The following is a 23,412-nucleotide window of genomic DNA, read 5'->3' as shown; positions in this document are numbered from 1 at the left end:
GCGGCGGCAAACTCCGCCCCCACCGCGCGGACGCCCCCGATTGGTGGGTTCGGCAGCTCGGAAGTGACGCCAGAGCCAGGTGTCCGGGTCGCCCGCGGAGCTCGGGCGCGCCTTCCCACGCCCCGCCCCTCTGCGCACCAAAACACAGCGGCGGCGGAGGCGGGGCCTGCGGGCGGCGGACCGCGCCCGGGGGCGGGGCCTTCGCTCGCGGCGCCCGCGGGATTGGCGGCGGGAGAGGACCCACACTTCCGCCCTCGGCCGGCTGCGGGGTGGCGGCATGGAGGCGGGCTGGCGGCCGCCGCGAGGCCGGGCCGGGTGAGGAGAGCGGCGGGCTCGAGGTGGCACAGGTGGGCGCGTGCGCGGCTGGTGCGCGCGGGGCCCCGAGGAGTAACAGTCGCGGCGGCGGCGGCGGCGGCGGCGGCGGCGGGCGGGGGAGGGGCGGCTCGGGAGCACCCCCATGGTGCCTGGTGGGTCGCGCCCTGCTGCCTCCTGCACCCTGGGGTCCGGGCGCTGGGAGCCCTTCTCCTCCCTTCGCGGTGTCTATGGCGCGGAATCGTGGGAGCTGTTTTGGTCTGGGCATCGCGTAGTGTCCTCGGGTGGATGGGGGGTCTCGCTGCAGAAAGTATGGTCCCCTCGACGCCCCTGCCTTTCTCCTGCTCCGGAGTCTCTCCCTTTGGAGAGAGCGCTTTTCCCGACCGGCCGCCTGAGGCCCCCTGGCACCTGAAGGTGATGGAGCGCCGACAGCCGGCAGAGGCGCGCTGTGTGCCCACCCCGCCTTCCTGCCGGCGGGCACCGGGCGCCCAGCGGGCACCAGGCGCGGGGCTCGACGGGAAAGAGCCTTGCAGTTAGGAGGGGGCGTGACCTTTGAAGGGACCGAGGTGAGTCCGTGGCCGACGGTCCTAGGGCGAGCAGGCCTGCATTTTCTCATGGGGCACTTTTGACAAGTGCCTAGGTTCCTGAGTGGGCCCTGAGTGCCCCCTGTGGAGTCCGAACCGCAGCTGCACCATTTCTTAATTATTTGGGTCCTACAGAGGCAAGTTGTCTATAGTCTCTGTGAGCGGGAGCTTTTTCATCAAACGAAACATCTGGCTCTGCTTAATTGGATTTGTGTGAAACTCAGAGTATAAGTACTGCTTTATCAGTTTTTGTTTCTTGTTTTTCCTTATTTCAGAAATGTTCTTTTGGGAGCAGAGTCAGGGTATGTATGAATGCAAGTCCTCACCCCAGAATCTCGACTGAGAGGATCACATCTCTGTAAGCCATTAGCCCAGGTACTTATTTATTAAGCAAACATTTAAGACATTTTTTCAGTCACCTGATATGTGCCACGCTGGAGTAAAAGTGATTGTACAGAACAGATCTTTACCCTACAGATTCAGAATTGCTGAGAATAGCAGCTCAGCCCACTTGGAAGTGCAGTGATAGAAACAGAGTCCTGAGGCAATGGATAAGAAGGTCCTAGGAGACCGAAGGGAAGGGAGAGGGTGGGTCAGAGGAGCCCCAGACATGATGACACTCAGGGATGGGCTGGTTGCACAAGGGTAGTTCTCAAATCTGGCTTTTTATGAGTCACTGGTGGAATTCTTTTAAACAATTGAATCTGAATTTTATCAGTAGTATCTCGCCATCTGCCTTTATTTATGTATTTTAATTTTTAAGCTTCTTTGGTGAGTTTGATGCACTTACCAGGGTTAAGAACCAGGCAGAGGTATGAAGGATGGGTGCTCAAGGGAGATGGATGAGCTTCCGTAAAGGCAGAGACTGCCAAACAGCATGAAGCATCTTCAGGAGAGCAGGTGAGGGTTCGGAATGGCAAGAGCTGATGTTGATGCCAAATGAGGGCAGGGCCTTGTGTGCTGAGCTCAAAATTTGAAGTTGATCCCAAGACTGTGGAGGAGTCACTTGTGCTTTCAAAGTCCAGCTTTTTCTTTGCCCTTTTGCAGCATTTTGGAGGAAGAATTGGTGGTGGGTCAAAACAAGAGGCAGAAGAATCCGTAGATTGTAGAAGAGGCGTGTTCTATAATCCAGACAAATAATGAGAATGTGTTAAACTAAGGCCGTGGCAGTCTCACTGAGAGTAAAGTGCAGGTGTAAGTGAGGAGGTGGGCTCTTTGGAACTCCGAGCAGTGGGGCTGAGGGGGAGAGTATAGGGTGACTGCCAGGCTCCTGGTTTGAAAACTGAGGGGATCGTAATGCCGTGAATACAGAGTACCGTAGTGAAGGGAAGGCCTTTGTTCTTCTCTGGGTCTTTTTACTTGGAGGTGCCTGTCAGGTGAGTAGAGGTTCCCTGTGTAGTTGGATGTTGACTGTATCTTCGTGGATTTCTGGGCTAGGCTGTCACTTACTGAGCGTCTGAAACACAGCTAAGCACTGCATTGAGAATTTAACACACGCTCTGAGTCTTTGGGAAGCTTCAGAATAGGTAGTAGTAGAAGCAGTGGTTTGAATTAGGTCACCCAGAAAGAGGATATTGAGGTTAGAATCCTGAGTTCAGCCTTTGGAAACTTGAATATCTACAGCGGCGAAAGGAAGAGGTTTCGGAGAATGGAAGACGGGGTGGCGTCTTAGCTACGGAGCGCGTGGCCAGCATCTCCTTTCTTGTTTCACAGTTTAAGATGTAACCTGCATTAGTAGCATTTTATGCATCACTTTTTTTTTTTTTTTTTTAAATTTTTAAAATTGAAGTTTAGCAGGGAAGGATAGAAGAAGGTGGTTATTTGAAGTTTCTGGCTAGCTGATATCGAGAAGTGATATCCCCAGGGTGAGTCTATGGAAGGTTCCAGCTACACGTCTGGTTAGCTACACACCTGTGTTATTGACACATCATTGTCCAAGGTAGACAGTATAAATTGGCTCTTTTTGATGCTTGGGGAGTGGTTCTTATTTCTGTCCTACAGCTTGAGGATTCCCTGGAAACCCCCATCTGTGGTTCAGTAATGGTTCCAAGCAGTTAAAAATCTGATGAAATTAACAAAACCGACCTCCAGAAGAACTGAGTTGGGCAAAAACTTAACAGGATTCATGGTCATCTACTAGTAACTTTCCCTTAAAAGGAAAATTACAATATGTTCTTTTCAGAATTTGCTGGGCTTAGCTATCAGGCCAGTGGTGGTTTAGATTTGGGGACATAACCATGCATATTATGGCAACTTGAGCGGAATCACCGAAGCATGTTCTCGTGATGTGTCCTATAGCACCATTCTCTGTGTATGTAGATTCCATGGTGCTTAGCTGTTAGTTATATGGGAGTAACTCCCATCTACTTGGACAAAATTTATTCCTGCTTTTGAGTGTGGGAGTAGCCTAGCACTCTTGAGTGAGTGAAATAAAAAGCGGACACTGGAATTTTGTTAATGGAAGGTTTGTTTTGCTAACTGCTCTGTTAACATGTTGTAACAAAGTTATTGTTTTACTTCAGTCCCGTAATTTTTTCGGTTTCAATAGACTGCAAATCTATTTTTCCTGTCAAATCATGCTTGAAGTAATTGATGTGTGATGAATCTTCAAGTTTCACTTTCTGTTAAGTCTGAGTTCACTCCCCATATTGAATTAGATCACCAGAAAAAAATGTCTTCTGCACACTTTAACTTCCTGGTGGTGTGATTGGCTTTTCAGGTACAAGAAACTCTGCTTTGAATAAAGTAATTTTATATTTTGCAAAACCTAATGATATTCAATATGTTTGGTAGTCCCTAGTTTGCAGCACCCTTGTGCAAGGTAGGCATTGGTAAAATGAACTCAGTTAGCATCGGTATCAGGAAGGGCAGGACTCCCCAGGAGCTAGCATGCAGTGACGACTGCTCCTCACGGTACCCTTTTGCTCTGCTCTTCAGGGAGCTCCTAACTTAGGACTTAGTGAAATTAAATTTCTTTCAAATAAGTTTGGATTGCTCGCTCTTTTTAAGTCTCCTTTTTAAATGTCCTTTTGTATATGTAGTATTTAAATGTTGAAAGCTGCCCTAAATTCTTTTTAGGAGCATGAAGAAAGTACACAATATTTAATAAATAAAAATCAATTCATAAGACAAATATGTATTTGATTATACTTATGCATTTATGTGTTAGTCTTTAATCATGGGTATAAGAAGAAAGTAAGGAAGCTTTAAAAAAGTCAGTTTATTTTAAAGAACCGGCATTATGCCACAAAAGCCTCAGCAGTAAAATATGATTTCTGTCAAGCTGGTATCTGGCCCTGGCCGGTTTGGCTCTGTGGTTAGAGCATCGGCCTGCAGACCAAAGGGCCTGGGTTGGATTCCCCGTCAAGGGCAAGTACCTGGGTTGCAGGTTCCATCCCCAGCCTGGTCAGGGCGAGTACAGTAGGCAACCAATTGATGTCTCTTTCTCTAATCGATGTTTCTCTCTCCCTCTCCCCCTCCCTTTCACTCTCTCTAAAAATCAATGGGAAAAAAATAATCCTCCAGTGAGGATTAACAACAAAAAGATGTTGTCTGAATTTTAGGGTGATACGCATTCAAAACCTGCACACTGCCAAGTTCCTGTGCCCAAGTATTCATTTCATGTTTCTTAACCATTTTTTTGTCCTTTCTTCCCCTTCCTGAAAGGAAACATTTTAGGCATTTCTTTCCTATGAATTTCCCATGAATTTTAAAACTAGTAATGTGGTATATATGTCTGTATAGTTTATACATGTATGTGCTGTGTACAGAAAAAGAGTAGGACTAACCAGTTTCATCTCTGAGGATGATATCACCCCTGAGGAGAATGCATGGGTCAGGTCCATCCGTTTAGGAAGTGAACTTAGTTGAGTTTATAACTTTTCTTTCCCATTAGGTGATACTTTACATTCACTGTATACTTAAGGTCAAGTTTCTCAAGACAAGGTTTGTTGGATAATTTCCAGGCCCAGTTCCCAGTCAGTCATTAGTTTCATATAAAAGAACTCTCGCTTTGCTTCCCTTTGAGTGTGGTTTGCTTCTTGTTTCAGACGGGCTGATAGCTGTTGAGGTGTTACTTTGGGTGTGGCTGATGTTTCTTCATGCATAGACTGGGGCTCACGGGTTTGGGGCAAGCAGACTGCAGCACTGAAGTTGCTTCCTCCTCACACTGCGTCAGGGGTTATAAACATGGTCACACTGGTGATGTTAACCTTGAGCATTTGGTTAAGGTTGTGTTTGCCAGGTGTCTCCACTGTAAATTACTGTTTTCCCCTTTCCATACTCTCTTCTTTGGAGGTAATTTACCAAGTCTGGCCTGCACTCAAAATGGGGTGGAATTAAGTGCCGCCTCTCGGAATGGTGAGTGTCAATATATTATTTGGAATTCTTTATAAGAAAGATTTTTGTCCCTTCTCCCACATTTGTTTATTCAACCATTTATTTATACCAGTATGGATTCATGTATATTTACTTTATACTGTGGATTATAATCAAATATTACATTTATTTTGTTCAAAATGTTTGAGCTTTGGCCATTGAGAGCTCTTTCAGGTTGGCTCCTATGTCCCTTTGCCATGCCCCCCCATCCTTTTGTATTTTGAGCACTTTCTGGCACTAGAAGGTACTCCGGGTTCGCCTTGTATTTTCCCTGCCCCAACCCCTCCCTCCCTCATGCCCTCCCTCTCTCACTTATTTACTTGTTTGTTTATGTTAATGCCAACATCTGCATTTGATTTAGCCACAATACCCTGCTTACTGGCAATGAGCATCCTGTTTGCTTTTATATGCATTTAATTAGGGATAAAAATAATAGATCTTAGCTTATTTTTATTGCACCTCATTAGACTTGGGGATCTCTCTGGGTTTTGGCTTTCCTCGTATTTGCTAATCTCAGTTTCATGCCATCTGCAGTTCTGATAAACCTGCCTCATAGGTCTTTTTTCAAATCTTTGACTCATTTGGTTATCGGGATGTCCTGGTATACTCTTGCTCCTTTGCTCTCCTTGGCACTGCTAGGCTTTAGAAAAGTGTTTAATCTTAACCTTTTCTCTTGATCTTGGATGGTAGAGGCTGATGGTATTATCAAAACAAAAAGTTGGAGACAGTCAAAAACTTAAGTATCAGACTCAGTAGCAATAGATTAACATTTGTAGCTGGTACAGTGCATTGATGAGCAGTGCATTGATGAGGCAGCAATTCACTCGGGCAAATTCATGTGCATATATTCTTTGTAGACAAGAGGAAATGCTCTCCGTGAGTTTTTGTTGTTGGTATGGATGAGTAAAAGGCTTCCTGAGTGTGTGTTTGAATCCTCACCCAAGGACATCTTTTCCATTGCTTTTTGGAGGGGTGGGGAGAGCGAAACATCGATGTGAGAGAGAGACAGAGAGAGACATCAAGTGATTGCCTCCTGCACACACCCTGACCAGGGCCGGGAATTGAGTCAGCAACAGAGGCACATGCCTTTGGCCAGAATCGAACCCAGGACCCTGCAATCCACAGGAGACTCTCTAACCACTGAGCAAATCGGCCAGGGCGGTTTCCTGAGCTTTTGACTCAGCTTCAGTATGTCAGCAAGACACCCAGCGTCTGTACGTGGAAACACTGGCAGTTCTCTGTCTGAATATATTTCCTATCAGTATTACATAGTTCTGAGCCTTTTCCGTAGCGCAGCTGTATTGCCTTATGATGTTTATAACTAACGAAGTGCTTTCATTTTATTATATTTTTCATGTGTCAAAGACAAGGTTTGAGGAGTGGGCTCAGATTTGAGTTTAGTTCGCGCTGGCAGCTGGCCAGCAGGTGGTTCTGGATGTGGTGGAGGTAGGTTTCCAGTTGAGGGTGACGGTCGTTAGAGGAAATGCACCCATTCTTTGCACAGAACAGACCTGAAGTATCTTGTTTGCTTTAGTCGTTGGTTTTTCTGGGTACAGGTACAGAATGAGCACGTGCTGTTGGTGTACGCCAGGTGGCGTGTCCACCGTTGAGTTCCTGCAGCGCTATGCGTCCAGGACCTCGTCCAGTGAGTTCCAGACCGCAGACGAGGACCTCTGCTACTGCTTAGAGTGTGTGACCGAGTACCACAGGGCGAGGGACGAGCTGCCGTTCTTGCATGAGGTAAGTTACATCACCTGGGGAGTGTTTTTCATGCTTGATAACTAGGAAGAGAATAAATTTGACCTCTTTTGGGAGCATTCAGGGAACTGCTCATTTAAACTTGAAAGGCAATACGTACCTCGAGTACTTAATTCATTGCCTGCTGTGCAATAGGTGCTGAGTCAGTGGTCACCGACTGAGGGAATTGAATTGAAACATAAAGCAGAATTTTATGACCTCTCACTTTTAGTCATTTTGATATAAAACAATTTTATGAAGTGATGTATGGGCGTATTTGGTTTATGTGTTTATGTCAGTATATTTGACAGTGTTATAAATTCATGTGTCTGAATGGCTTGGGTGGTTTTTTCCCCTCTCTTTATTTTTAAATGGGTAAATGGTATAAACCTCTAAGGGCAAGCATGTTTTCTAGTCATAGTAAACCAAAGTAAAACATACAGTTTTAAATATGTAGCCGTGAATACTTGGTTTATTACATTTATGTGGTGGAAAATACAAGGTAGAGAGCAGGGGGGGGATGAGTTATGACTCTGTTGGGAAAATGTTTGCAGTTACGAAGTTTCCCAGTTATGACGCAAACAGTGCCTTTATGCTGAAGCTGATGTCTTAAGGAAGATACATATTTGAAGGTTGGAGCCTAGACAGGGACAGAGAAGGCCTAGCTCTTGCCTTTGACAAAGAAGCTCCAGCTCCTCATTTCCTGTTTAGTGGGCTGATTGCACGTCGAGACTCTGATAGTGAAACTCTGTACGAGCAGTGTTTAAACCTCTCGTGCTCTGCGTACAGTAAAACCTCAAGATACGGAATTGATTCAGGTGAGGGGGTGTTCGTTAAAGCCGAAAGTCTGTTATATAATAAAGTAGGTTTTCCAAATGTGCATGTTAAAAAAATCGACCTTTTACTTAATGTAGACACGTTTGTATAATTAAAATTAAGAATGTATGAAAAGTTTAATTTCACAGAAAAGTTTTCTATATGTATTACTATGATTTTAAAGTTATACTGAATGGGTCTAGTAAATGTGTGCATTCGCCAGTCACTGCCAGTAAACACATGCACATGGCTGGGGAGTGGCTTAGCGCACGTGGGAAAATCCACCTGCATGAGTTAAAACTGCTGCAGAAAGTCACGACACCAGTCAACAGCACTAATTACCCTGTGCGGCAGTGTGATCCACATGCAACATTGTTTATGAATGGTGACTCTTGGATTTAAATATATGGACTATAGTTGTACGTATGTAATTCAAAATTACTACAGTGTTTTTTCCAACATATGGCCTATTCGCTAACATTTGTTTAAAATAACTGAATTAATAACAAAAAAATAACTTGTTAATTTAATTGTAAGCAAATCTTGGTTAAAAGCATTTTAAAATTAACAGGGTGTTAATTTTCACATACAACATGCGGGCCAGAAATGTTCTCTGTTAAATCTGAAGTCTGTTAAACCGAAGCCTGCAAAATCAAGGGTCTACTGCACTCATGTTCATGTATCATAATGCGGCCATAATTAGTGACCATCTTCTTCCAACAAATCTAATATGTGATCTGTAGGACTTTAAGTTTCTGAATCCTATGCTTAGGAAAGACTTTCAGGCCCTCACATCTGGAATATTCTGCTGACAACCAGAAATAAAGCACGGTGCCCGTTGTTCTTTTCCTGTAGGCTTTATGGGAATTAGAAACCTTCCGTCTCATAAACCACTTTGAAAAGTCCATGAGGGCGGAAATCGAAGATGATGATGAATTGTATATAGTTGACAACAATGGGGAGGCACAGCTGTTTGACTTCACTGGCCAGGACTTTGAAAATAAGCTTCGCGTTCCTCTTCTTGAAGTCCTGAAATATCCGTATCTGCTTTTACATGAGCATGTTAGTGAGTATCAAGTGTTCTGCAAGTTACATCAGTTTTATCATCTCAGGAGTTGTAAGGATTTAGGTTTATCTGTATGAAAACCTGTTTGCTAAACATGTAATTAGGATATTTACTAGTATTTTCCCCAACATTTTGTTGTCAGAGTGTCCAAACATAAAGTAAATTGTGTTGTGAACCCCACATACACACAATGTAGAGTCCACCATTGCTAACGTCTTGCTGTATTTGCTTTATTATATATTTTATTCACCCATTCAGTACGTGTTCGTTCTTGTGCCTTTCTCAGCCTTGGCGCTATTGACATTTTAGACTGGATTAGTCTTTGTTGTGGGGACTGTTCTGTGCACTATCCTGTGTACCAGTGTCCTTGGCCTCTATCCACTAGATGTTATAGTACCCTACTCTCCCCCACCCCAGTTGTGAAAACCAAATAAAAAATGTCTCCAGAAAGTACCAGATGCCCCCTTGGAAGTTGGGCAGGGCTGGGGAGAGGCAGAGTCATCCCTGTCTGGGAACCACTGGGCTGCAGTGATTTTCATGAATCACTAGAGCATGTTATGGCTGCCTAGATTTAGGTCATTTATGTTTGCATATCTTAGTGTGACTCTCTTAGAAATAAAGACATTTTCTTGATCTGTCAAATCTAACAAAACAACACCTTTAAGGCATTTCATATCTAGTCCATATTTACATTGCCCCGTAGTCACAAATGTGTTTTGGCTGGTGTGTTAGAGTCCAGGCAGGGGTCATATGTGACATTTGGTTTCCCTTTCTTCATCTTCTTAACCCAGAAGTGTATTCGTGCATGCCCTGTGCACACACCTTTTTTGCTGGTGTGGTGGTGTTTTGGTGTTTTTCTTTTGTTTTCCTTAATTGACTTGTTGAGACCATATAGTTTCCCTGTAGAATAATGCACATTCTGGATTTTTCTCATTGTTTTTTGGTGATGTTATTTAATTTATGTGTCTATCCCTCTGTATTTTCAGTAAACTGGAAAGTTGATCTAAAGATTTGGTTAAGTACATTTAAAAATAGATTTTAAAATTCTAACAAGTTATTTTTTCAAATGTTTATTAAAGAATACTATGTCCAGAAAAGTATATAAACTTGATATTTTTTCACAACTAAACACAACTTTTGTGGCCACCACACAGACACAGAAACGATGACATACCCCAGGAGCTCCCCTCATGCTTTTCAGGTTATTATTCCTTCCTCCCCAAGGCCAGCCACTGTCACTAACCATAGTCTTTGAAGCTTAACAAAGTAAAGTCAGTTCACCTGATAGGGTGAATATATGAGTCTGTTGAGGACACTTTAGAGAGTAAAGAAGAAAGTTTCATAAAGCAGCAGGAGTTAGAGCAGTGCTTGCATGGTAGAGCAGTGTAGTGTTCAGACATAAAGCAGCCATGTTTGGGGAATTTAGTGTTTGATGATGGGAGCATTTCAAACCAGTGGGAAAAAGGGATTCTTCAGTAAATGAGAGCAGGACAAAATAGCCATTGTGGGGTGGGAAGTGGGGGGAAGCTGACTTTCTTTATTGCTCCATTACCAAATAAAGTCCGCACGAATCAAAATGTAAAATGCTGATGGAATTGGACCTATAACCATACTTCTAGGGAGACACCCTATGGAGATAATTATGCCAAGAAAAAGATGTATATACCAGTAAAGTCAGAATGACTCATAGGAACCACACTGGGATCAGTTAGTCTTTGGGATAGGTACATAGTGTTCCTACGTTTACAAGGGACATGTTTTCATTTCCTTACAAAACAACTGAAGGAGTGAGATTTAGGGACTCCGGATAAGTAGGTAAAATGTATATCAGATTTACTGCCTTATTTTTTCTGTTTAGATGAGTTATGTGTTGAAGCACTTTGTCGGATGGAACAAGCGAATTGCTCCTTTCAGGTTTTTGAGAAACAGCCTGGGATCTATTTGTTTTTGGTTCATCCCAATGAAATGGTGAGTATGAGTGTTAGGCAACAGAAGGACATACGGTTATTTTTTTGCATATATAGCTGTATTAGAGGTTTGGATGTGCATTTTTAAAATGTTTGTCAGAGTATTCTGACAGCTGCTGCTTCAGCTCGGAAGACAGAGGGAACACTTGGAACTGCCAGTGCGCTGACCTGAGCCAGCGAGGGACTGTTCTCACGCGTCCCTTGTCTGCCTGTGCCCCTCCAAAAGTACCAGTTACAATGTGTGGAAAAGTTATTTTACTCATAGATGAGATTTTTAAAAGTGTGGCTGGGGTAGAGGGGAAGGGAAAGAAGGTCAGTTCCTAGATGTGAAGAGGAGTGTGAGAGGCGGCAGCGCAGCAGGGAGCAGCGCCTGGGTGTGGAGCGTGACGCTGCGCTCGCTGCATGGGCTTTTCTGTTGAGGTCCCTCTGTGCATTTTTCCTTCTCTTTTTAAAATGTTCTTTCATTGAAAATTACAAACATGTAAAAGTAGAATGGTATAGTGAACCCTGTATACTCATCACTGAGCTTCGTCAGTTATTAATACGTGATCAATATTATACTCCCCTTTGGGATTTGTTAGAGCAAACCTGAGGCGCCAGAGCATTTCATCCATAGAACACTTCAGAAAGTCTCTAAAAGATAAGGACTTTTTATTTATGTATTTTTACAGTCTCCACATGGCTTCGTCTTTATATCCCTAGCTATAGGGACTTGTTCAACTAGTGTCCAGATGGTTCTCAAGGGTAGTAGTGCTACAATTTAGTTGTAATTTTGATGTGGTCATGGGAGGAGGCGAGCACGGCATTTATCTACTCTGACATCTTGACCAGAGTTTGATACTGGCTTTGGGGAAAAACAAAACAATACCATCCCCACACCTAAAATAATAATTTTTAATGCCATTTCTAGCTTTTAAATGAATGGAAGTGATGATCTCCTAAATGCCTTATTAGGGTTAGTTTATTCAAATCAGGATCAAATAAGGTTCACACATTGCATTAATTAGTACCTTGTGTCTTAAAAATTTTTTTTGGTCTTTGTCTTATATTTTTATAAATTGATTTTAGAGAGAGAGGAATGGGGGGGGAGAAAGAAACATCGATTTGTGCTCTGCTTATTTATGCATCACTGGTTGCTTCTTGTATGTGCCCTGACTGGGGATTGAACCCGAATCCTTGGTGCATCAGGATGACTCTCTAATCCACTGAGCTGCGTGGCCAGGACCTAGTATTTTGTGTCTTTTAAAATCTATAGGAAACCCTATATTCTTAACTAGGTTTTTGCTGAGTATAGACAGTTGTTTGTTGAATGAAGTAACGACTGTGTTATGCTTTTAGGTTCGGCGTTGGGCTATCCTGACTGCGAAAGGCTTGGGGAAAGTGGACAGAGATGATTATTATGACTTACAGGAGGTTTTGACTTGCCTTTTTAAAGTCATTGAGTTGGGCCTGTTAGAACATCCAGACATTTATACTACTTCTGTCCTTGAGAAGGGTAAACTGATCATCCTGCCCTCCCACATGTATGACACTTCCAACTACAAAAATTATTGGTTAGGTAAGTATTGTCACTGCACAAATGTTAGTATTTTCCTGTAGTTCTTATGAGTATCCTGCAAAAGGAAGTTGTCTCTTTTGGTAATCTTACCAAAATTGCTAAATACAGGATTTCTTAATTTCCAATCCTTTTGTCATTAAGTTGACATAACCATTACACATCTTGTTCTTATACATTTATTCTAGAAACCATCTGTGTGAGAGGTGCATTTTCAAATATAGCAAATAGATCTTTTATTTGAAGCAATATTAGATGTAAAAAAATACTGGTAGAGCAGTTGACTTTAATAGTGTTTGATCTGCTTTAAAAACAGGCTTAATGCCTCTTTTTCCATCTGTAAAATATTCCCCCATAGAAAGAGATATTAGTTTTGGGTTTCAACAAGTTCTACACTGACTCAAAATAGTTCCACCCTACTTCATTGATTGGAAGTCTTACAGTCCTGGGTTGTATTTGGCAGTGGTTGGTACTTGAAATGTGGCGATCTTAAGATTGAGGCCATCTTAGATTTGATGAAATACAGATTGTGTGGTATTCATCTTAGAAACTGTTTTCTGACCAAGTTCGTGCCGTGTTCTCTTTATTCTCAAATCACTCTCAAGTCCTGTTACTCAGGAGCAGTTGTATATGAAAATATCAAGGGTTAAATATCTGAGGAACTGGATTCTGTTTTGCTTCATCTTTATGCCATGTTATTCTTGTTGTTGTTGTTTTGTTAATCCTTAACAGAGGATATTTTTTCCATTGATTTTTAGAGAGAAGGGGGGTGGGGGGAGGGAGGGAGAAACATTGATTGGTTGCCTCCTGCACACCCCCCCCAGTGGGGCTGGGGATTGAACCTGCAACCCAGGTACTTGCCTTGACTGGGAGAGAATCTAACCTGTGACCCTTCGGTTCATAGGCTGACGCTCTAACCACCAAGCAACACAGGCGAGGGCCTGCCTTGTTGGTTTTTTGCCAGCTAAACCAGAGGAAGTGTGAGGGTAGTATTATTTAATCAGCCTAAGGAGACTGTAAATGATCTTGCAGGTATCTGCATGCTGCTGTCCATTCTGGAGGAGCAAGCCATGGATTCACTGCTGTTGGGCTCAGACAAGCAGAACGACTTCATGCAGGCAATACTTCACACCATGGAGAGGCAGTCAGAGGGTAACGCACTGTGTTTGCTAAATGCTTTTCAATACGGTAATGATATACTGGTGTCACTGCAAGAATTGGGTGAACGATGTGGAGAAAAGAAACTTTTGTGGTTTAGGTCACAGGTTCAGAATTCTAAATCGGAAGGGACCTTTAGAGTTTAATTCAACGCCTTTCTTTCATCAAAGAAGACATGGAAGTCCAAGTCAACTTAATTTTTCATGTTGAAACACCCAGTTAGTGGTAGAATTAAGACTAGAATGTATCGGAGATAAATTTTTAATGGCAATTTAGTTAAAATTGTGGAGAAATTCTTCCCTGTCCCACTGTTTCTTTTTCCTGGTTCTTCATTTCATTTTGGTTCTCTATTGTTTCACTGTCCAGCCTGGTGACTGCTAGTCAACTGTGGCTCTGCAAATTAAAATTAAAATAGAAGACTTGGTTTTTCAGGTCTACTAGTTTATTTCTGGTGCCTACTGTATTGAACAGAACTGAAGTGGAACATTTGCATCACCACAGAAAACTCTGGGATGGCACCGCTCAGAGAGTCAAGAAAACAGGGTCTAAAACTTGTAGTCATGTTTCCTATTAGACCCAACCTTCTTTTGCTTGTGATTGTATCAGGCCGATTGGGGAGAATTTGTGCTTAAATAAGTGTCTCTACTCTTGTGTTCTTTATGAAGGAGTGAATCAATAGAGACCAAGCGTGTCAGATTCTATGAAAAGATAATAGATGTCATTTTCCCACTTTGAGCCCTCTTTAGGCAACTTGAGTGTGGCTATGAACTCGTTTGTGGGAGATTCTGAAATATGTAAATGTTATTCTTTTTGTTAATCCTCACCCCAGGATATTTCCCATTGCTTTTCAGAGAGAGTTGGGGGGCTGAGGAGAGAGAGAGAGAAACATTGATTTGAGAGAGACACATTGATTGGTTGCCTCCTGCACGAGCCCAGGGGCCGGGGATCAAGCCCCCAACCAAGGTCCATGCCCTTGGCCAGAATCGAACCTGGGATCCTTCAGTCCAAGGCCAACGCTCTCACCACTGAGCAACCCAGCAGGGCCCTGTTGTTATGTTTTGATCACACATTTTCTTGCTCAAGTATTCCTGATTAAGACTCTTACTGATTTGTTTGCCAGCATTTACTACATAAGTTGCTCATGTCTCTGCATGCCTTGCACGTAGAAGTTTGTTCTCTCTGTCACTTCAGCTCCCTAACCTTCAGAATGTTACACCTCTCTGAAGCCTTTCTTAATTGTCTTCACCGAACTGTTGACACCCTTCCTTAATTTGACAGCTTACGACACGTAAGACGGTGTGTCGGCCGCAGTAGCGGATAAGAAAGTACATGACAAGGTCTGCATGACTGGCTGTATGATAAAAAGTGGAGCCTAAGGGCCCTGAAGGCGGTAAAGCTGGAATTTCTAGGGAGACTGGAGAACAGGACAGCACAGCGAGTTAGAGCGCATGCCTCGGAGGGAGGGCGCTTGCCATAGACGGCCGCCTGGCTGGGCACGGGTGCCGGGGAGGAAGCTTTGGAGCTGCACGGGGTCCGAGGGCTTTGAGAGGTGGTGGATGTGAAGGCTTTCTGCTTGTTTGGGGAGAGGCCAGCTACCTGTCTGTGCTGCAGGCAGGGAATGATTACGGGAGTGTGATAAATAAAGCTAGGGAGAAACCATAGAGGACAGCCTTGTAAGTGCTTGACTGGGGACTTTGACTATTCTTAGCAGACATTAAGGAGCAACGGAGTTCTTGAAGGAAGGGAGTTCCGGGAGAAGTTGGGCTGAGTAGGAAAGACCGTTTCAGGTGTGGCAAACGGTGGGAAAGTGGTTTACCTAGACTATTTCAATTTGTTCCCCATTTAAAAATTTCTTTTGCTCGAAAAAAATGCAAAAACAATTAAAAAATTTGCCAGTTTTTTAAAACCTGTAATTGGCAGTACTTTACTTTTTGTTACTTGCTGCTTTGTTTTTAGCTTTGTTGCTACCCAGATCAAAACTGCTTAATTCTCAATATGGTTTAGTATTGTTTCTGACTGTTTTGTAATTTGGCAATAACTCCATTGTATTTCAGATGATAGCGAAGATCCTTTCTGGCCGGCCCTGCACTGTTTCATGGTCATTCTGGATCGCCTGCGATCTAAGGTCTGGGGCCAACTTATTGACCCTATTGAGGCCTTTCAGATCATTATCAACAATGTGAGCTACAATAGAGAGATCCAGAACATACGCAACAGCTCTGTGAGGTTAGTTCGTGATGTGCCAGGATCTCGGTTATTTGCAAGGAACTCTGTTGTGTCTTAACAAGAGGGGTTTTCTCTCTTTCCTCATCATTTCTGTAATTTCTCCCTATTCCTGATGTTCCAGGGCCAAGACAGAACCGGAGTCTTATGTGGATGATATGGTGACTTGCAGCCAGATTGTGTATAATTATAACCCTGAAAAGACCAAAAAGGTATACAACAGTTTGAGCATTTAGGTGACATTGTATTGCCTTTAATCTATAAGGCCATGTTTTACATAATTAGTTGAATTGCAGATTTTATGATATGTGGCTGTCCTGAACCAGCTGCTGCATAAAGGCTTTATGGTTGAACCAGACGTGTTGTGCATGCGGCAGTAATGGACTTAACTACAACGTGCATACTTTAGTTTTTAAGTGCATTAGGAAGGGTGGAAGTTTATGGGATGGGGAGATAAGTGCCAGGACTAGAAATCAAAACCAGTTAATGGAAGGAGGGTTAGAGTAGCATGGAGGTGGTATAAGTTTACCGTTACATGAAACCTGCACCTCAGAATTGAACTACAGTTTCATTTTCTTGAGGGTATGTGTAAACCAAAATAGGAAAATGCAGTGACAGAGATGTTATCATTACTGCTCCTTTGGAGCCACTGCCAGATGACTTCTCAGAGCTCTGTGCAAATGCAGTGGTGGGAAGCTTGGCACATTCTTGTTTACAATTTGTGTGCTAACCCTGTCACAAATGGTGTTTGTTTGACTGAATGTCAGTATTTCTTTGTTTTAGGATTCAGGATGGAGATCAGCCATTTGCCCAGATTATTGTCCTAACATGTATGAAGAAATGGAAACATTAGCCAACGTGCTTCAGTCAGATATTGGTCAAGACATGCGTGTTCACAACAGCACGTTTCTGTGGTTCATCCCTTTTGTTCAGTCCCTCATGGATCTTAAGGATTTGGGTGTGGCTTATATAGCAAAGGTCATTCACCATCTGCACTCCCAAGTCAAAGATGTTCTCAACCAAACAGCTGTTGTGTGTGACAAAGTCACTGAATTTTTTTTTCTTATTTTGGTGTCAGTGGTTGAACTCCACAGAAGTAAAAAATGTTTGCATCTGCTCTGGGTTAGCGCCGAGCAGTGGGTGGAAGCCATTGTGAAATGTGCCAAGCTTCCCACCACTGCATTTGCCCGGAGCTCTGAGAAGTCATCTGGCAGTGGCTCCAAAGGAGCAGCAATGATAACGTCTCTGTCACTGCATCCAATGCCATCAAACTCTGTACAACTCGCTTGTGTGCAACTGATTAGAAGTCTCCTTAAAGAAGGTTATCAGCCTGGGCAGCAGACTCCTTGTAAGCCATTCTGGGATAAGCTCAACTTATTCTTGCGAGGAAATTTATCTCTAGGTTGGCAGTTGACTAGTCAGGAAACCCACAAGTTACAAATTTGTTTAAAGCAAATTATTAGAAACATAAGACTCAAAGTGCCTTTGGTGGAGCCGGCTCCTCCATGTAAAATCCCTCCTGCCTCTTATAATAAAGAGGAAAGTGAACAAACAGGGAAGATGTGTGAAAAAGATGTGCACTGTCTGGAAAATTACAGCCCAACATCTAAAGAACCAGTAAAAGCTGCTGTATATCCAGTGCAAGAGAGTAACATATTAAGCAAAGCAAGTAACACTGTGGAAGAGGGTAGGGAGCAAAATTACATAAAAGATTTGAAACTAGAGGACCATCTCTCAGCTGAGTCATACTTAAAGCAGAGTAGTCACCACCTGGCCACTGAAAGAGCCCAAGATCAAGTTAAAATGCACACAAGGAAGCAGAAGTCTGTAAAAGGTAATTCCTCATGTGCACCACAGAACTGTGCTTCAAGAAGTGATGCTGAAAGGGGATGTGACAGAGGGGTAATGTCAGCACGCTTGTTGACTGATTCTAATGCTGATTCTCTGGAAAAGGTGTCCACGTCAAAAGAGGATTTCTCTCTAAAGGATGGTGTTCTTGGCAAAACTTCAAAAGCAAAAAGTAAGGCACAGAAAAGTGAAATGTGCGTGAAGTTATCTCATGTAATGAAGAAGCAGCACAGGAAATGTGCCTTGGTCGGTAATACTGTGGACTTGGGAGGAGACCTATTTGTGTCTGACACTGAGAACTTTTGTTCAAGGACAGATACCGCAGGTCAGAAAAGGGATAGCTGCAGACACAGCCTCTCTCTAGAGCCTACTGATGGTCTGGGTCAGAAGGATGGAGGACAGGAATCGCATAATGGCTTATTGCTGAAAAATAAGCAGTTGAAGAATGAGTTAGATGTTCCTCCTTCCCGTGAAAACTGTCGTCAGGTTCAGGAATGTCAAGTTGATGATAAAGAGCTCTCATTTACAGAAATCAATACTTTGATGCATAGAACATCTCTTTCTAAAGATCCTGTGACTTTACTTGGATCAAGAGATAAGGGAATTAGCAAGAGCATTGATCAGGTTTTTTCTGACCAGAGAGAACAGGCCCCTAGCATCAGTCCTCAGTGTGACACCCTAACAGATTCTCAGGTAGACAGAGACCTCCACAAATTATCTTTAATAGCTCAAGCCAGTGTCATTAAGTTTCCATCAGATTCAACTCAAAAAATCTCATCCCAGCTACAAAGAAAAGTAAAAGATAAAAGAAGTTTCAGAGCCAGCCAAAATGATGTCAAGGAAACCTGCCATGAACCAGTTATCATCATTTCAGATGATGATGGTGATGGTGATGGACGAATTCCAGATTCTGAGAGAAACAGTAAACAAGGTGAAACGTGCATTGAGAAGGAGTGTCCTGGGCAGGGTGCTTCAGCAGCTACTCCACATGTGAGCAGGAAGCTAGCAAAGGAAGAAAAGGCAGATTTCCTCATGCTGTTTGAGGACTGCGATTCTCAGGTTTTTGAGTTTGAAAGCCAAAAGAAAGTGTTTTCGGTTTGGCAAGATCAGAAACCAGACAGCAGGGATTCAGTTCAAGAGGATGAAAAAAGCTGCTGTGTGAGTCACACAGCTGATATCACAAACGACTGGGGTTATGATACAGACTATCCCATGTTGGAAGAAGTTACCAGCAAGGGAGCAGAGGGCATCGAACGTGCAGAGCCACAGAACAGCAGTACTCTTGAGGAATCATGTGAAATTCGAGTAAAAAAACCTAAGAGAAAGCAGTGTAAAAAACTGATGGCTGAAGACACTTTAAGGCCTTCATCTTCTCTCAAAAAGGAGGACCAGTCTGATGGTCTTAATGAGAGAGATCTAACTGAAAATGATTTAAAAATTATAGACATGAGGACATCTCCCAATTCAAGTGTTGAGAGAGCCACTTCGGTTTCCCTAAAGAAGTCTCCAAAGCTTCGTACTTATTCCAAACCTGTCAGGAGAGTCTCAGTTTCTAAAACGCCCAAAAAAACATATTCAGATACCAAAAAAGGGCAGAATAAGAGTTCAGATTACATAAGTTGTAGAACAACTCCTGCTATAGTGCCACCAAAGAAATTTCGCCAGTGTCCTGAACCAACTTCAAGGGCTGAGAAACTTGGTCTGATAAAGGCTCCTCGTCGGGCGTTTGAGTTGTCTCAGCGATCTTTAGACATCATAGGTCAGTTGCGTGACCATGGCAAAACTGTTGGAGTAATTGATAACCAAAAAAAGACTAAACTGATTTCTCCTCAGACTCTTCCTGTGAAAGATAAGAAATTGCTTGTGAGTCAAGATCTTCAGTTTCAAAGGCAGACGAGACCCAGATCTCGACGGAGCAGACAAGGACTTTACGAAAGCGCGGGCACTGCAAGAGCAGGACCACGTGCAGCCCGGAATTCCAACCCGGTCGCCCCAGAGTTAGGTAGGTCAGGTGACGGTAACAGAGGAGGAGCCGACGCAACAGCTAACAGCAGTGGACATCAGTCGACGTGTGTGTCTCCTGAACGCGAACCTGTGACAGCAAAATACGTTTCTCCGGCCGCTAGCGACACTAGTGTCCCGAAGCCGTGTGATCCCCCAGTGTTAAATGGGAGAATACCAGCACGTGAGGCGGCGCCCTCCGCTCCCGAGGGCCCGGCGGGTGGGCAGCATTTAGAGCCGGCAACTTTGAAAAAGGGGCAGCCTGACTCCGACAGCGACGTGGAGGGAGATGATATCTTCTTAACACAGCATGATCCCGAAGATATGGACTTGTGTTCACAGATGCAGAATGATCCTGATAATAGACTCATCGAAGTGGTCCATTGGAAAGATAGGGCTCAGGTAGAGGATTCTGTACACCGGCCTCAGTTGGAATCTCTGAGTAGCGCAAGATGCAAGTACAAAGATTGTGCTGAGACTGTGAAAAGCCAGGGCGACTACTGCTCGAAACACTCAGAAGCTAAAGCCGCCGATGAAGATGTCTTCCGTAGACCGGGCCTGCCTCTCTCCGCTCCGAGGCCTCTGCGGCCTTCCACCGCGAAGGTCTTTAGCTCCAGCAGCACTTCACGAATTGCTCATCTCTCCAAGTCTTTGGAAAGCGCCTCGGCGCTCCCGGGCCTAAAGAATAAGTTAGATGGGGGACAGTCTGTTCCGAAAGGAGCACAGCTGGCCCCTCTGGCATCTCCGAAGCTGGTGGGTGACCTGAAGATCCCATGCGGCGTTCTTCATTCCCCGACCCCGAGTGGCCCCAGCAGGCAGGCGTTCAGACTCCCGTTTGCCGAGAGCAAACCTTTTCCGTCTGCTCAGGTCAGCGCGCTCTCGTCGTCACAGTCCACCTCCGACGCCTTCGTCAAAGAGGTCTTGAAATGGAAGTACGAGATGTTTGTGAAGTTTGACCAGTGTGGGCCCCCGCTGAGTCTTTGTCAGGCCATCTCAAGACCCGTGCCTGTCAGGTTTCAAGACTCTGGAGATTATTTCAAGGTTTTCTTCCCTCTGGTGATACTGAATACTTTTGAAGCAGTAAGTATGGATTTTAATTATAACATAATTCAGGTTTTGAAGTTGCTTCTTTCCTTAACCCTGCTGAGTGATGGGCTGCAGTTAAGACTACTGGGCTCATGATGCTGCAGCTTCTAGGCTTCATGTGGAGCAGACATCTGTGCCTGACACTGCTCGAGATGCTGGTGGCCCTTCACCTCTGCCCTCTGGAGCTACAGGCACAATTCAGTGCCGATGCACTGAGTCCCCAGCTAGCCCAGGAGGAGACGTTTGTCAGCGCGAAGGGAAGGGAAGGTTTCTCAGAGGAGATAGTCTCCCATCTGATTTTTTTTTGGAAAAGTAACGTAGGCCTTTATTCAGCTTTTCTTGAAGATGTGGCAAAGGTTAAGTTACATTGAGCAACAACACCCAGTAAATCCTAAATTTCTCTTAGCACATCTGTCTTCCCAGGTTCTTGCCCATCCTAGCAGCTGCTCTCTGACTTCAGCTGCCTCCCTTTCCCTCCCCCAACACAGCCTGTTCTGGTTCTTCTCTTTCCCTCACCTGCCCGAGGACCGCCCCGTGAGATACCCGATTCCCAGTTAGGTTTGAACCTCGGGCAAGCAGGACAGTTCTCTAGTGTTAGCACCCAGCAGCGTTGTTAAGCCTAGGTTTCGTTGTTTTGACGTACATTCTGCTTGGTGCTTTTGGAGCTCCCTGGATTTGTGATTTGGTTTCCGACATTAATGTGGGGAAACTCAGGCCTTATTGCTTCAAATGCTGCTCTGTTCTTCCTCTTCGGTCTGGTGTTCCAGTATCTGTCTTTGCCCCTTTTGTAGTTGTGACAGTTCTTGGATATCCTGTTCTTTTTTCCCCAGCTGGTTTTCCTTTTTGGTTTTCAGCTTTGGTAGTTTCTGTGGCTATAGCCTCAGCTCAGATTCTTTCCTGAGCCAAGTCTACTGGCGAGCCCATCAGACGCCTTCCCAGCCTTCCTCTCTGTTCCAGTGCTTTCGATCACTAGCATTTCTTTTTATTCTTTCCTGTCACTGATATCTCTGCTTACATTGCTCACCTATTCTTACATGGTCGTCTTTTTCCAGTATCCTCTTAGCATATTAACTGCAGGTTTTTCTATTCCCTGGTTTGCTGGTTCCAGCACCCATGCTGTACCTGACTCTGCCTCTGATGCTTGTTCTTCAAATTGTGGTGGGTTTTCACTATTTTAATTGATTTTTTTTTTTTTAGAGAGATAGGAAGGGAGAGAGGGGAGAGAGAGAGAGAAAGAACATTGATATGAGAGTGAAAATTGATTAGCTGCCTCCTGCAATCCCCCTGCTGGGGATTGAGCCCGTAACCCAGGCATGTGTCCTGTCCGGAATCAAACGGGCATGGGACAGCACCCAACCAACTGAGCCACATTGGCCAGGGTCATACTGTGTTTTTTGCCTTTGAGGATGCCTTGTAGTTTTTGAAAGGTGGACATGATATACTGGGTAAAAGGAGCAGCAGTAAATAGTCCTTCAGTGATGTGGGGAGTTGTCGGGGAGGTGGAAGTGTCGTGTAGTCCAGACTGAGCGCATTACGCACGTTTGTCCCTCACCTCTTTAGTTGGGACAAGAAGGCTAGAGTGGGCTGGACTTGGACTCGGTTACTTCTCTTCCCTCAAGTACATGAGGTTCTGATAAAACCCCAGCGGGTTAGGCTCTGGTAAAGTGTTTCCCCACAGAGAAGGCCTTGTTAAGAAGATCTGAGTGCTGTGGTGTGTTTCAAAGTGTTTCCTCTTCCCCTCCCCCTGCTGGAAGCAACGGGGTTTTCTCCAGTCTTCACTGTGAGGATCTGATAGAGCTCTCAGAGATAAAACTCACTACATGTGGGCCCCTAGAATTTTTAACGTTAGAGTTGTCCATACTGAGCCTTCAACAATTTGTCCAAGTTCGGGTTTTTCTGCCTGACGCAGGTTTCTGTGTAAGGGTTCTGCTCTGTGAGTTGTGCTTATCTGTATCCACCTGTCTGTCTCCCGGTTCTGGGGGGCAGCAGCGTCACTTCTCTGGAATATAAGAGGAGTTGTTGATTTTTTCACTTTGTTCAACTTTTTACTTGTTAGGATGGAGTGGCGACTTCTAAGATCCTTACATGCCAAACAGAAACCTGGAAGTCGCCAATTAACTTTCAGTGTTTCTGTCACCTGGGATTCTGGGTTCTGGATTTTACTGTGGCTTCCTTTGGGAATTTTTTCTGTTTGAGAATTGGCTTTCCAGAATGTTCTTGCTTTCTTAATTTTTTTTTTTTTTTTTGCTTTGTACAGGTAGCACAGGAATGGATCAACTCTCCCAGTAAAGGAAAATTCTATGAGTTGCAGTTACGAAAATTTCCTGCAGAATATAAAAAATACTGGGAGTTTGTGGGTAAGTTCTTTTTTATGTTACTTGGAATGTATCATATCATAATTGGACATTTCTGTTTGAGGAAATGTCATTTTCTGGAACATAGATTTCTTAAACTGAATTTTTAACCTCTTACAAAGAATATGTTAAAGTCTTAATCAGGATAATTACTGGGACAGTTATGAATATAAAATTTATGCTTTTAATCATTCTGTAAATAGAATACCACAGGCCAAAGTGTCCATGGAAGCTGGGCATGGGAGAGAGGGTGAGTGAAGGGGCAAGATGTGGTGAGGGGCGTGTTGTGATAATAGTGTTTATAGATTCTGAATAAATCTTCCTGCTG

At 43.9% G+C, this 23,412-nt stretch overlaps 1 protein-coding gene across 3 annotated transcripts in view; it reads left to right on the top strand.

Moving 5' to 3' along the window:
• The first annotated feature begins 212 nt into the window (after positions 1 to 212).
• The window catches only part of SETX (senataxin), a 55,680-nt gene continuing 32,480 nt past the window's right edge, over positions 213 to 23,412 (top strand). For 2 of the 3 annotated variants that reach the window (XM_081150927.1, XM_081150925.1), the window contains exons 1-11: positions 1,183 to 1,271; positions 6,639 to 6,719; positions 6,830 to 7,013; positions 8,682 to 8,892; positions 10,751 to 10,860; positions 12,198 to 12,417; positions 13,447 to 13,566; positions 15,627 to 15,798; positions 15,920 to 16,007; positions 16,579 to 20,724; positions 22,988 to 23,087. In XM_081150927.1, the coding sequence (XP_081007053.1) occupies positions 6,709 to 6,719; positions 6,830 to 7,013; positions 8,682 to 8,892; positions 10,751 to 10,860; positions 12,198 to 12,417; positions 13,447 to 13,566; positions 15,627 to 15,798; positions 15,920 to 16,007; positions 16,579 to 20,724; positions 22,988 to 23,087 (5,362 nt within the window). In that variant the 5' untranslated portion in view covers positions 1,183 to 1,271; positions 6,639 to 6,708. Of the gene's footprint in view, positions 348 to 1,171; positions 1,272 to 6,638; positions 6,720 to 6,829; positions 7,014 to 8,681; positions 8,893 to 10,750; positions 10,861 to 12,197; positions 12,418 to 13,446; positions 13,567 to 15,626; positions 15,799 to 15,919; positions 16,008 to 16,578; positions 20,725 to 22,987; positions 23,088 to 23,412 lie in introns of those variants that run through there. The other variant, XM_081150926.1, reaches the window with a different exon arrangement.

This window comes from Miniopterus schreibersii (assembly GCF_964146895.1).
Source record: "Miniopterus schreibersii genome assembly, chromosome: 11".
NCBI lineage: Eukaryota > Metazoa > Chordata > Mammalia > Chiroptera > Miniopteridae > Miniopterus > Miniopterus schreibersii.
Note: the sequence above shows the minus strand (reverse complement) of the source record. Positions and strands in the feature narration are given on the sequence as shown.